The sequence below is a fragment of the Thunnus maccoyii genome, chromosome 5 (genome assembly GCF_910596095.1).
Source record: "Thunnus maccoyii chromosome 5, fThuMac1.1, whole genome shotgun sequence".
Taxonomy (NCBI): Eukaryota; Metazoa; Chordata; class Actinopteri; order Scombriformes; family Scombridae; genus Thunnus; species Thunnus maccoyii.
The window spans coordinates 22,934,379-22,947,734 of record NC_056537.1 but is presented as its reverse complement, the minus strand read 5'-3'; the positions used below and the strand labels follow the sequence as shown (position 1 = coordinate 22,947,734).

The window sequence follows — 13,356 nt, the reverse complement described above, 5'->3', positions numbered from 1 at the left end:
CTTTGGGTTATAATGGAAAAATCTAATGCTGCAGTGTAAGGGCTCAGCATTGGGAGATAAGTTCATTTTGCTTTAAAAAAAAGACTTGGTTTGGCTCTAAAAGCCACAGATTATACCCTAAAGTCAGTAATTATTAGCCATAGATGGCAGCAGATTAATAAACTGAGCTGTCATTCAAGTGTTAAACTGTTTATTTGAAGTCTTAATAAAAACAGTTAGCTTTAGTGCAAAATGACTAGCAGAGTATAAAAATGGTTTGATATAACCAAAATCAAATCCTCAAGTGCAAAACACAATTAATAGCTTCATGACACATAAAAAAAACTACACTATACATTACCTAACTATGCAATAATTTTGGAGTTTACACGATTATAAATGTGACCAAAAAGCAAACACTTACATTTTAAAATAGATTTACTGACTATTGGTCATTATGGTTACTACTATATACATATATCAATTTAATGTACATTTTATTAAAAGAATTTGACATTTACAGTCACATTATTACACAATCATAAAAAGGGTTGATTATTAGATGAGACCATTGACCTTTCAGTTGAGTAATGTAACGGTCCAATGGTCAAGGGGTCAATATCTACAGTACTTATGTAGTGCTGAAAATGTCAGTTTTTACCAATGCTGATACATAACATAAACAGGAAATGCAGTTGAAAATGCATCAAAATAATTTTTTTTTACAATACCCAATTTAATGCTGTTCTCTTCTGCTAACCAGTTCAACATGTCACAGGATTACACATGTAATCCTACGTATTAGCGTAACTTGGGGTGAGAGCAGGATGTGATAGCTGAAATAGTTTCCATTGAAGGCCAGTGAAATATAAAACTTCACATCTGATTTTGGAAAGGCCCAGCAGCTCGCATCGACTCTTCAACTGTTGGCAGACCAAAGACTGAGTAAATGAGATCATAGAGGCTGTTGTGTGAGATCTGTAAGCTGACGTTGGAGCTGTGAAGAGACGACGCTCCATCCACCTGGGCCATCTCATGTAAGTATCGGCAGATCAGAGGGACCACCTACGAGGGCAGAGGGAAACACTTAAAAACTGTGCTGTATTTCTCTTCGAGGTAAAGCTCTGGAAAAATGGGGAAGCGCGTTACCTGGACTGTGATAAGCTTCTTCTCCAAAGGTTTTCCATCAGGAAACTTCTCTCCAAAGCACATGTTGATTTTGTAGTTCGGAGAGCCACCGTTGTTCTCTTTAAACTGTCTCAGTTCTGAAACAGATGCAGGTTGAACCATTCATTTCACAGCACAAACCTAATGTCTTTAAATAAAAGGTAACACTACTAAAAAAATAGTCTTATTCAGATAAATGAGCAAGGGATCCACACCTACCATTCACAAACTTCTCAAAGCTGAGGAGCTCCACCACAGTATTTTGGGGCAGTTTTGTTGGGTTGGGGTGAGCTACACTGGGGTCACTGTTGCTGGCAAACACATGGCACCTGTCCTGCCTGTAGGCATAGATACCAGTGTCCCGCACCTCCAGGAGTAGACCTTTCTGAATACTGTTAAGGATGCGGTTGGTGTACTCAATCTGGCGTAAAGAAGGTTGGGATTAGGAAAAAGTTTTTCACCAATTAGGGCATACATATATAGACAATATGGACATACTAACAAATGCAAAGGCAACGAGAGATGACATTGTTTTACAAAACAAAAAAGAACATGGATAGGTAATGGGACAGTTAAGAAAACCAAAATTCAAAAAAATAAGCAGTTGGTGTGATCTGTTTGGGTTTGGATGCATTTCAGGCAAGTTTTGCAGGATGGGTTTGGTTTAGTATTATTAATTCTTTCTGTTCATTTTTTTGTGAATAGGAAAAATTTTTGTCTCCCTCCTGTGATGGATCAAAGTTCTTTGTGAAAGTGCAAACTCCAAATTTTTTAAAGCCCTCTATCAAAGTCAAATGGGAAAATGTTATATTTTTAGAACCCATGTGCACCATTTTTTTTTAAACTCGCTCCTCTAAATGCTCAAATTCATCCATCACATGGTGAAGATATGAGCACTTCTTAAAGATAAAATTAGACTGGGACATGTCACATACACTTGGTACTCTGGACTTTTTGACCACTTGTAGCACTTTAGAGCAATGCTTTTACTAGTGGGTCATTGTGTTTGCTCATGCATGTGTGCACAAGCACAAGAGTGACGAGATACACATTCCTGCCAATGGTTTCACACTAATGGAATACTCTTGACAAACATAGATGTAAACAATGCATGATTTTAAATTCTTTAAAAATGACCTTTGAACATGTTTTATGAGAAAGAAAATGCATTCAGCATCCTCAAAGATACAAACGATGTGTTTTGGTAACTAACACTCAGTGTGAACAGAAACTTTGTTTACAATAAAATTCCACACCTAAAACTTCTATTCAACATTGATGGGGTATTGTGTGAAGGTTTTGGCTGCTTGTATAACACGTATGCCAAGTTCATTTAGTCTGAAGTTGAACTTTCTATTTTTGGCTGTTAGAATCCACATTTACATGTAGGCTACTTACAGCCATAAAATAACCTTTGATGCTCAGATTATAATGGCCAAGAAATGTATCTACACAGATGGGACATCACTGTCCTCCTGATGTTTCCAAAGGTGGATTGCCAAAATGATCTAAGTTGTACAGATACCAAAAAAAAAAGAGGTCCAGGAGGCCCATTGGTAACACAAATAGCTAAACCCAAGAGTGAAACTAGTAACTGAACCTTACTAAAAGATGGTCATTAATTTTAAGCCTGTTGAGTTGCACTTCCTTATAGCACAGCAGCAGTTCTTTCTTTCTTCTGTGTTTACTTCTGTATTATTGTTTCTTATGTTTTTTGCATTTGTCAATTAAAACAAAAATAACAAAAATAAATCTGACATTTAACTGCAGGAAATTACTTCACAAAATTGGCCTAGTAATTTAGGTCACACAAAATGTCTATTTGACGTTATGGAGTACCTGTTTGTGGTCCAGCAGGCCATCAGTGGAGGGAAAGCAGAGATGAAAGGCATTGAGTTCAGGGGCCTCGTGCTGGTAGTGGAGCTGGAGACGGGCAGTGCTCAACACTGTCTTTAGCATTTCTTTTTTCCTGTAGTGGATGGAGATCTCCAGGTCCCAGATAGTTGGCTGCACAGGCAAACTTAAAACTGGTTGTGGATCTACTGTAAAGTAAAAACCAAAACATTAAGAATCACACGTTTCCATAATCATTTTTAGGCTGCTCAAAATGTGATAGATGAGGTTTAAATCAGGAGTGGAACCATGAGTCATCTACACAAGACTGAGTCTGTCTCTGTAGCATGACTGTTGAGACATAGAGAGTTATATGCAAAAGTTTGGTTTTATTTAGTTTACATGGAAGAAATGTCCCGTTATGATGGATACAATGTTCTCTGTCTTAGCTGCCAAGCATCTCCTATAAATCTTGCTAAAACAAAAATCTCCATATTTAATTTTTAAAAAATCAATTTAAAAAAATCACCAAAATATGTTATTTCTCAAGGGGTGCCAAAACTTTTGCATACAGCTGTAGCATCCACTGCAGATTTCAGACTGAAGTTGATAAATAAAGATTCAAAAAAAAAAAAGTGTGGCTGAACATACCCTCGATGAAGGGCAGCTGATCTGGTAAAGGTTGCGTGAGGTTCTCAGCTGCTGCAACAGCAGGAAAGCTTCCAGGGACATCTGGATTGTCCTGGATATAGGTCTCTATCCACCCCTCTGTTATTGATAATTAAAAAACAGATTGAACTCCATTTAACCTTCACTATAAAGCACTTAAAATCATAAACAGGTGATGAGAATATTTGATGACTTATGTAGTAAGACACTGTACCGGGTGGAATGTTGCCAAGACCCAAGGCTGTGAAATTTTTAAGCAGATTGTACTGTTTGGAGAAAAAAAAGCCATTGTAAATAACAAAAAACACAATACAGATCAAACATCTTCACTAATATGACCAAAATGACCAAACCAATTAACAGGGATGTGAAACTGCACTCTAGGCAGTACTGCACCTCATTTCCTGAGGGGATGTCCTCTATGGGAGAGCAATAGATATCCGGAGTCATGTCAGAATCTTCCTGGGAGTTTCGTGTTGGCAGTTGTTCATAGTTATCTGCAGATAAAGAAAACAAAACCACATTAATATCATCTCAAACTAAAGAAATGGTCAAACACTAGAAGTCCTGGATTAAGTAATCATCATCTTACACTCAGTGTTGATAATCTCATAGATTTTATGAGGGTCCTCAGAATTCTTGGAATTGTCCTCTATCATCTTGAAGCGCACGGAGAGGTTGTTCAGAGCGCAGCGGAAGTTGGTTTTCCACCTGGCCTTGTCATTAGGGAACTCATTGATTTTACCACTTGCTACTGCCCATGCCTGTGAAGCATACAGAGAGAAGTTAATACCCAGAGGTAGAAAATAAATACATTTACTTGAGTACTGTACTTAAGTTTTATGGTACTTTCCATTTTGCAAGACTTTCTACTAAGGAGTTCCCTGCCGTCAAAACTGCCATTGCTCTTAAATTTAACAGAAATTTGTTTAATACAGGCTTATATTTTTAATTATGATAACTTGACAAACACATATTATGATCATAAATTAATTATATATGTGACTGCACCTCCCATTTCCAGGTTTATACTTTTGATCCATTAATACACAATTTACAAAGTTACTTCCAAACTTTTCTTAAGGAAATGTTTGAATGCCAAAATTTTACTTGTAAATTATTATCTTTCAAACATTTGCACAGTGTTATTGTTACTTTGTCTCTGCTTTGACTCAAGGAAAGTGGAAGTGCCACCACTGGTTTGGCATGCCCTATAATTGCCCATCATAAATCAACACTCTGAAAGTAATAAAATGAAGGAATGCCTAATGAACTGTCATTATCATGATCTGCAGAACCATGAGTATTGGAGGAACAAGGTCATACTTGAAAGTTTCATTCATTCTCAACCTTAAGGTAGTAATAGAGCATTATTACGCTCGTTTCACATTATGTTGACAAAGCCATAAATACTTCATCTGATCATGTGTGCCAGATAACACAAGCATCGCTAGTATCAGGGTCATAAATTCAACAGAGGCAACCCAGACCTACCCGGAAGATTTTACTGTCCTCATCGTTGCAGTCCTTTCTGGAGTTGTGCTTCCAGGGGACCCTGAACTTATTTTGGCCCACATAGCACAGGCCCGTGTACTGGCCTGTCTCCACTTGCTCTATGAGCCAGCTGGCAAGCTGTGGTTTGGGAGGGCTGAGAGGAAACATGACAGATCAATGTTGCGCTTTAAATGTCTCACAAGAAGAGAGAGGAAATACAATACCTCCCTCTCCCACACACACACACACACACACACACACACACAGTGCTGTTAAAGCTACAGTGTTGTTTGTTTTGCACACATTACAAGGAGGTAAAATCTTATGCATAAACAACATGTAATCCTGACCAACATGGTCTTGCCAAACAATATTCAGCAACATGCACACTTTACCAGACTTGATAATAAATGGATTACACTTATACTTGTACTTAAGTACATAAACCTACATACACAATAAGCTCACCTCGTAACAAACAGGCTACTAGATGTGGAAGGGGAAGAAAGAGATGAAGATGTGTTTGTCCCTACCTTTGCATCTCTCAGCAGATGTGTTATTTCTTTAACGAAGTGTCGGGCGGATCTTTTGCATTTATAGACAAGACCCGGTGACATCATAGGAGATATCTGTGTCTCCTCCCTCCCTACGTGGGAGGACACGTTTTGGCATTTCCGACGTACGAATGGGTGAATTTCATTCGTGGATAGGCGCGACGTGTTTGCCTCACGCAGTATACAGCCTTGTTTTTGAGTTTGCCAGAAAAGTGGAATTTCTCTACTGATCGAAAGTGAAAGTTGTGTTTCCGGCTGCGTTTAATCTCTGCATATTGCATCATCACGTCACCTGCATTTCATCATCCAGTTTTCTCAGCCCACGTTATGCTGGAGCCAAGCCTATTGCTCTGCAAGTATAGGCTCGTATTTGACTTTCATGATTAATCATCATCATCTTCATCATCATCATAATTCAGCGAAACTATAGGCTATAGTTTACAATTTTATGATATCTTACTATTTCCTGTGTTGTCATTAATTTACCAAATGAGACTCAGTTCGGGTTATTGCGGTTGGATCTCTGTAAATTTAACCTTTTTTATTGGGAGTGATGTCAAGCCTGTTGTACTGTATAAAGTGTGTTTGCATTTGTAAAAATCCCAGTGAAATCATGCCAGAGCCACCTGTGGGTATAATCAGACTATAGTGCGTGGGGGGGAGCCCCCTGGTTCATTGTGTGCAGCATTCTTATGAAATATCACATATCCTCACTTATGCAATGTGGTATTGTATTACACACAAATGAATATAGGAACATGAACCATATTGGTATCACCTTAAAACTAGATTTCACACAATTGGACCTGTTGAAAAACAAAATCATACTGTAGCTAATCAAGTTGCCATACACCATTTGCTACACACTGAGCCTAGAGATCTTGGGCCCAGAGCATGTTTCTAATTCTGTTGCTACTGTCAGATCCCACTGTTTCTAAATTAAATGTGTTATGCTGAATTATGGCATACCATAAACAACAAAGGCTATAAAAAGATGCACCGTACATCTAAAATATTCTGGTGCAAATAAAATATGGCCAAAACATGACATCTGGGGTTTTAATATTTTACATAATATATTGTATGTCACACATAAAAACATTGAAAAGAAAGATACACTCTATGTACTAATATGTGTTATTGTCAAACAACTTGTGATGTGATCTATGAAGTTAAAACAAATGACTTTGTGACACTCAGTTTTCCTTGTGATTATAGACAGATGACATTTCAGATACATTTCTAGAGAAATGTAAAAAGGTAAAAAGAAATGTTTGATTGTTTTTTTTGTGTATATTTTAGATGTCTGTCTGTGTAAAATGTTTCCACCATTAAAGTTCTTGGCTGCATTACAACATGCCACTGCATTTTTATTCAGCAGCGGCCTTCATTTATGTTCAGATGACAACTGATGACTTTGTCAGTTGAGAGTATGAAAGCAAGTCCACCTGCTCTGACCTGATGTTCTTTTGGAGATGTATTGCTCACAAAAATAGCATCCCATGAAACCACCCACTTGCAGTTAATTTAGACATATGATTCCACCAGTGAACATATATTTGTAATAATACTTTCAGAGTCAGAATCTTGCAGGTGTGGAGTTGTGTCATGTGAATAAGACAGAATATTTTATATTCAGACTGTGAGTGAGAGTGCAGTAGGGTTACATTTGTCTCATGACTTAAATTTTAGTCTATATCACTAAAAACCAATACCCAACTTGCTCCAAACAAAGCTTCACTTCCTCTTTCTGACCTCAGCGTTTCATAACTTCACTACGCAGGAAATTAAAAAATTTTATTTTCATCTACTCCTACTGCTCTTACCCATCCTTTTACCCAGAGTCACACTACAAAAAGTCTACTATCTGTTGCATTACGGTGCATGCTGAAGGTCACAAAGCCTTCTTCTCTTTTCTTGCTTCTAAGACAGAAATGCTTTCTATTGTCAGACCACTGAACAGCTCAGTAAATACAGCTCACACACAAACATAGAGCGCAGCATATGTGTCAGGAATAGAGAAGCGATACATGCACTAATGAAGCACTTCTCTTTTCCTGAGCATCGGAAGCACAGCTCAGTTGTCGTAGATGGCCCTCTGGCCCTTCGCCTGATCATTGAGAGAATATGGAGAGGGTTTATATCCTGTTTTACATTTTTATTCACAACGCAAAGGCAATATCGGCAGCGTCAGCTTGTATGTGAAGCCAACTAGCAATGTGGAATATTTTGTGGCATTGTAAATTCTATTTTTGGTTTGACTGTTCATTACTTTCCAACTTTAAGCACTTGAGCACAGGCTCTGATCCTGTAGTGTGCCACTGTGTATTGCAAAAGATGCAAGAACGTGAGGGTGAGATAGCAGGCCAGGGCCACCTTTATCTTGCCTGCGCAGACTCATATAAAAATTGGGCCTTGAGAAGACACACTTGTATGTAGCAGGTGCACTTAAAGTAAACAATAATCTTTAAAGGGGATTTTTATCAGTTATTCTAGCTAAATCCTAAACTTTCCTTCCTCATTTATGATTTCCTTGTTATCTCTCTCTCTCTCTCTTAATCATCATCATCTCACCCACATATGACACATATAAACATTGTTGACTTGAGGCATTGGCCCAGGAGTTTCAATATGTTTAGTGAACCTACTATGATTCTCATAAACAGCCACACCCTTACCTGTGAATAAGACTTTGGCAGGCTTCCACTCAAAATGTGTGTGTGTGTGTGTGTGTGTGTGTGTGTGTGTGTGTGTGTGTGTGTGTGTGTGTGTGTGTGTGTGTGTGTGTGTGTGTTTGTGTGTGGAGACGAGACTGAAACCAGCAATATTTGGTTAATCAGAGATGTTTGATAAAAATTTTGATCACCTTTTTTGAGATAGTTGAGACTGTCGTTTGATTTTCCACTATTATTGGACACACATGCACATACATTGGCTCATCTTATTCTGCACATCTCAGCATGTATTTTCAAGACTGTCCATGACTCATTTTTGGCAAATGAAGAGCTTCAAGAGTTTCCTGTAAATGCTGAATGCTTCTGGTTATGCGTGTTTTGGGTTCTTGTCTTGCTTAAGGTTCCATGACCTTTAACTGATACATTTTTCTGACTCGAGTTTGACGACAAAATGCTTTGGTCATCTGCGGGGGATTTCAATATACCAGATAGCCCTAAAGGAAGTGAGGAAGTTAATCTTTCTATTTGTCAAAGAGACAGTGTACAGCAGGCTTTGATAAATAGCCTCCTGTAATAAAAATGACAACATTATTGTTGATACTGTCAAGAACATTCCAAAGTGGCCAAGATAAATCATTTCACCATCAGTCATGTGGTTCAGCATTTTTCAAGAAAATTATTACACAAAAGCACAACTATGCAACACATGGTGTGTGTTGTAAGACTTCCTCGTCAGCGCAAGTTATCATAGTACATTTATAACAGTCTTATCAGATGTTGTGCTGTAGCATCAGGGCACATGCCATTTCAGATACACTATAATAAGACCTGTGATAACTGAACAGGTTTGTAACAGAGGGCTTTCATGTCTAATGTTACTCGGCGCCCTCTGGTGTTGACAGTGGAAGGCCAGGCAGAGGAAGAAGAGAAAGGGGAAATCTGAGATTTTAAATGGGGATTGCTACATAAAGCACTGTCAATCTGAGAGGCATGCTGAAGCACACAGGCCAATACAATTCTATATTACTGCTTAGTATTTATATTATATTATTATACTTATATTACCAAGAGAACACACACAGGAAAAAAACAAAACTGTTACAGCAGGCAGTATCAAAATATGCAAGCATCTCACCTCGGCCTTCAAGAAAGAAAAAGACGATGATAATGAATGTAGACATTTTCTAAGAGGAGAGTGATTTTTCTTGGACATAAATTGACCAAATATGACATGGTGACACTGTAATTGCACCGTGGCTCTACTAAGTGTTTGAGGAGGCTGGTATGCTGTGTATCTACAGGCATGACTTGTGTTGAAATGTTAACTCTATTAAAAGTAAGCAAATTGTCTGAAAACACCAACATATTAAGCTTAAACAAATGCACCATCAAACAAAAGTTTAACCTTGAATCATGTGTTACATGTCGCTTATTTAGAGGCCAAAGTTGCACAGTTGAGAGCTAGCTTGGTAGACAGATAAACAATATAAAGGAAAGCAGATTGTGTGAGCTGTGTGATTTTGGAGAAGTCCTATTTTTCTTTTGTGCTGTACATATGATGATGATTTAAGAATTAATTTTCCATAAAATGGCTTGATAAAAACCCAGAAATATGCTGGTGTGCAGATTGGAAGAGAAAACAAAATAGATTATTTGATTGGTATTTACTCTGATTTCTCCAGTATATACAGTAAATGATTCCTTCTGTGATTTATGAATTTTGTTAGACAATGAAGGAGATCTAACTGTGAAAGTTGTTGGTTTTCTTTTATTTCCTTTATTTTGACTGTTTTGTATCTTTTTTTTTTTTAAATGACGCAATAATAAAAACGTTATATATAAATAGTGGATGTTAATATTAAGGGCAGTCTCAGGCCAGAGGAAGAGATGTCTAACCACTGGCTGTCAGGGAAATTCCCCTCACACTGACAGTGACTGGACTCAGTGTCAAGTCGAGTTACAAGAGGTAATTACTAATTTATCCCACCAGAGGCCGCACGTGTCCCATTTTTATTACATGACGGTCTTCACATTTCCATATAGACTGTCTCAGTGTCAGAGTTTGCTGGCAACGAGACTTTTTTTTTCCACGAGCTGAATCGTATTTCAAAATTTTTTCTGACAATACTGAATAAAAACTAATGCTAAGTAAAACGACTTATGTCAAACAGTGAAACTAGAGGTTGACTGCTGCTGTGTTCAACTATCCAGTCAGATGTGGTGCTGAAATACTGCATCCGTGCATCCGCAGTTAAAGTTAGGGTGAGAGTGCTCTGTGTGGTCTTCTTATAAGAGTCGCCTGTAAATCAATATATAACACTGAAGAAATGATTTTGCATTCAGATGGAAGCGAAAGAGTTGTTGAGAATTTGGCGAGCTTGGATTTCCAGCGATAACCTGCCAACAAACTGGAGCTGCAGAGCTGAGAAGTTGAGAAGTGATGCGCTCTTTCAGAAGCCTACATGTCATAAACATGATGTTTACTTCTAAATGAATCGCGTCCCTACGCTAGCTTTGTAATTGCCAATTATTGCGCTGAGAGACACGCTTGCAATTTATTTTGCTCTGTAAAGCTGTAGCCTGGATACAGGAGAGAGCGTCCTTGGTATTTGTGATTGTAAAGAGCTAGAGGAGAAAGATGGCCGAGGGGGGAAGACTGATAATTTGAAGACTTGCCAGGGGTACATTGTCAAATTCAAAAGGCATTTCAAAGAACCAAACCATTCACTTTTTCATTCTCTCTTCTTTTTTTTCTTCTCTCTCTGTCTTTTTTCTCCTTTCTTTCTTTTCGCACGGTTGCAGGCCGTTTGAATCGACCAATGGGCCTTCAAGTTAGAGACATTGGAATGTAAATGAGCCCAGCGCGTGCTCCCGGCGCAGTGAAAGCTCGGGATTGTTTACTGAGCTCCCGGAGCCACGCGCCTGGCCCGGGGGGAGCCGGCGAGCAGAAGAATCACACAGCGGGGGCGGGGCCTCGCGACGAAGCGTGCGTCTCCAAAAAGGGGTGGGTGGGGTGTGTGTTGGGGCGCGTGTTGAAAAAGAGGAGTGCTGCCAAAGTTTGGGTCAGATCGGCTCGTGGAGTAAGCAGTCAAGAGAGACTTGGACTAGAGTTAGCCACACGGTCCCCACGCGAAGGACACGAGAGCTGTACACTGCCACCCCTTTCCGCTCTTCCTCCTCTCCTTGTCCCACTGTTTGAGGCTGCACTCGCACTCCGCATCTGTCACTTCAGAAGAACTGTCAGCGAGATGGAAACTACGACCATCACTACCACGCAGACTGCATTCACCTTTGGACTTACTGAAAGACGCGCCAGCATCAGTCTGCACGCCCCGGCGCAGGACTGCGCAGTCCCCGCCGTGCACCCCAACAGCAGCGCTGCTGGCTACCAAAGCAAAACCAAGGTGCTGAAGAGACAGCGCTCCAGCTCGCCGGAACTCCTCCGCTGCAAGCGGCGCCTGAGCTTCAACGGCCTCGGCTACTCCATCCCTCAGCAGCAGCCTGTGGCCGTTGCCCGGCGGAACGAAAGAGAGAGGAACCGGGTCAAACAAGTCAACATGGGTTTCCAGACGCTGCGTCAACATGTGCCTAACGGCGCAGCCAACAAGAAGATGAGCAAAGTGGAGACCCTGAGGTCTGCGGTGGAGTACATCAGGGCTTTACAGCAACTTCTGGACGAACACGACGCTGTGTCCGCTGCTTTCCAGTGCGGGCTGCCATCCCCGACGCTCTCCAACAGCTACTCCGCCGACCCGGAGTCGCCTCACTCCACCTACTCATCGGATGAAGGTGGCTACGAGCCTCTGAGCTCAGAGGAACAGGAGCTGTTGGACTTTACAACCTGGTTCGACAGGTACTGAGGCTGACAGCATCAGAACAACACAGCAGCGTCTGTGCGTAAAAGCGGCTGTCTTCTTTCAGAAATGCTGACAAAGACTTGATAAAGGCATCAGATCAGTCTTGCCCTCCGTGCTTGGAAGTGATCTGTTGCCTCCCTCCCTCACCCGGGCAGCTTCTGCAGGAGTAAAGCAATAGTGAGAAAGAGAGGGAGAGAGAGAGCGAGAGGGAGGGAGGGGGAGCCTCTTGTTGCATAAATAGTCGCCCTGATGTCCCTACAAGAAGGAGGGAGTTGGACAGTGTAACGTTGACGCGTGGAAGTAAAGAACTGTTGATGTTATGTTTGAATAAGTGCAATTAATACGTGACACAGCAGGCTCTGCAGAGACAGTGCTGTAGATCAAGAGGACTTGTTTGATGAGTGTTTCATCAGAGCAGGACTGCCTTCCTCAGCTGCCACGTCTGTTGGAAGACAAAACAAAGATGATGCGTCTACAGACTTTTTTTTTTTCTCCGTGATGTACATTTCTTCCCTTTCCTAACGAAATTGTATTAGCCTATACAACGAGTTGTTTAACATGAAGACATATTTTTGTACACTGAGTCAAGCAAACAATGTTCTTGAACAACAGTCACTGCCACTTTTCCTGACAGCGTTTAGAGAACTGTGCTGTCATTGAGGAAATGAGTTGGCATGTATGAGTTGTGTGACTGGACAGCAATATCAAGGCTACTACCTGTGACAGATTGTAGTTGTTTTGTTTTTCTAAAATAGGTGGTAAGGAGACCTTTATTAATGTATGCACTTGTTCTCCATTTCCAGTAGCCTAAAATGTAAATATTTGATTTTAACAGATATATTTTGTGTAAAACAAGTTTTATAAATAAAGATGAATCTATTTATATTATATGCTCTTGCAGTGGTTTGGTTCTTCTGCTGATATTGCATACGTTTATACTCATGTGTGTGTTTGTGTTTGTGTGTGTGTGTGTGTGTGTGTGTGTGTGTGTGTGTGTGTGTGTGTTTGTGTGTGCGTGTTTGTGAGAGAGAGAGAGAGAGAGAGAGAGAGGGGAGAGAGAGGGGTGTGTGTCGGTGGCGGTAATTGAGCAAACTAGGGAGCTTCTCTTCTATTCAAAGCCCCTCCATG

At 40.1% G+C, this 13,356-nt stretch overlaps 2 protein-coding genes across 4 annotated transcripts; one reads left to right on the top strand and one right to left on the bottom strand.

Moving 5' to 3' along the window:
* Window positions 1-173: 173 nt before the first annotated feature.
* On the bottom strand, window positions 174-5,875 carry irf7 (interferon regulatory factor 7). Of its 3 annotated transcripts, none has more exons than XM_042411323.1 (10): window positions 5,611-5,875; window positions 5,143-5,296; window positions 4,241-4,412; window positions 4,045-4,145; window positions 3,863-3,914; window positions 3,631-3,747; window positions 2,986-3,185; window positions 1,366-1,567; window positions 1,129-1,244; window positions 174-1,044 (listed from the first exon to the last, which is right to left on the bottom strand). In XM_042411323.1, exons 1-10 carry the CDS (start codon window positions 5,760-5,762, stop codon window positions 856-858), a joined length of 1,455 nt encoding a protein of 484 aa, XP_042267257.1. In that variant the 5' UTR covers window positions 5,763-5,875; the 3' UTR covers window positions 174-855. The 3 variants fall into 3 exon arrangements, with proteins under 3 accessions (XP_042267257.1, XP_042267256.1, XP_042267258.1); XM_042411322.1 differs by having other exon boundaries at window positions 2,986-3,188; window positions 5,611-5,873; XM_042411324.1 differs by having other exon boundaries at window positions 2,986-3,188; window positions 5,676-5,764.
* A 5,554-nt stretch (window positions 5,876-11,429) lies between these two features.
* ascl1b (achaete-scute family bHLH transcription factor 1b) lies at window positions 11,430-13,043 on the top strand. The gene has a single exon (XM_042412383.1). It carries the CDS (start codon window positions 11,620-11,622, stop codon window positions 12,229-12,231), a length of 612 nt encoding a protein of 203 aa, XP_042268317.1. The 5' UTR covers window positions 11,430-11,619; the 3' UTR covers window positions 12,232-13,043.
* Window positions 13,044-13,356: the final 313 nt, after the last annotated feature.

Bases quoted from the DNA above. Each gene is read 5' to 3' on its own strand.
- irf7 (XM_042411322.1), bottom strand. From the start codon at position 5,762: ATGATGTCACCGGGTCTTGTCTATAAATGCAAAAGATCCGCCCGACAC. The intron at 5,297-5,610 runs GTGAGCTTATTG...GTTTCCTCTCAG, and splicing joins AGTAGCCTGTTTGTTACGAG to CCCTCCCAAACCACAGCTTG. The intron at 1,245-1,365 runs GTAGGTGTGGAT...CATCTGTTTCAG, and splicing joins CTTTGAGAAGTTTGTGAATG to AACTGAGACAGTTTAAAGAG.
- ascl1b (XM_042412383.1), top strand. From the start codon at position 11,620: ATGGAAACTACGACCATCACTACCACGCAGACTGCATTCACCTTTGGA.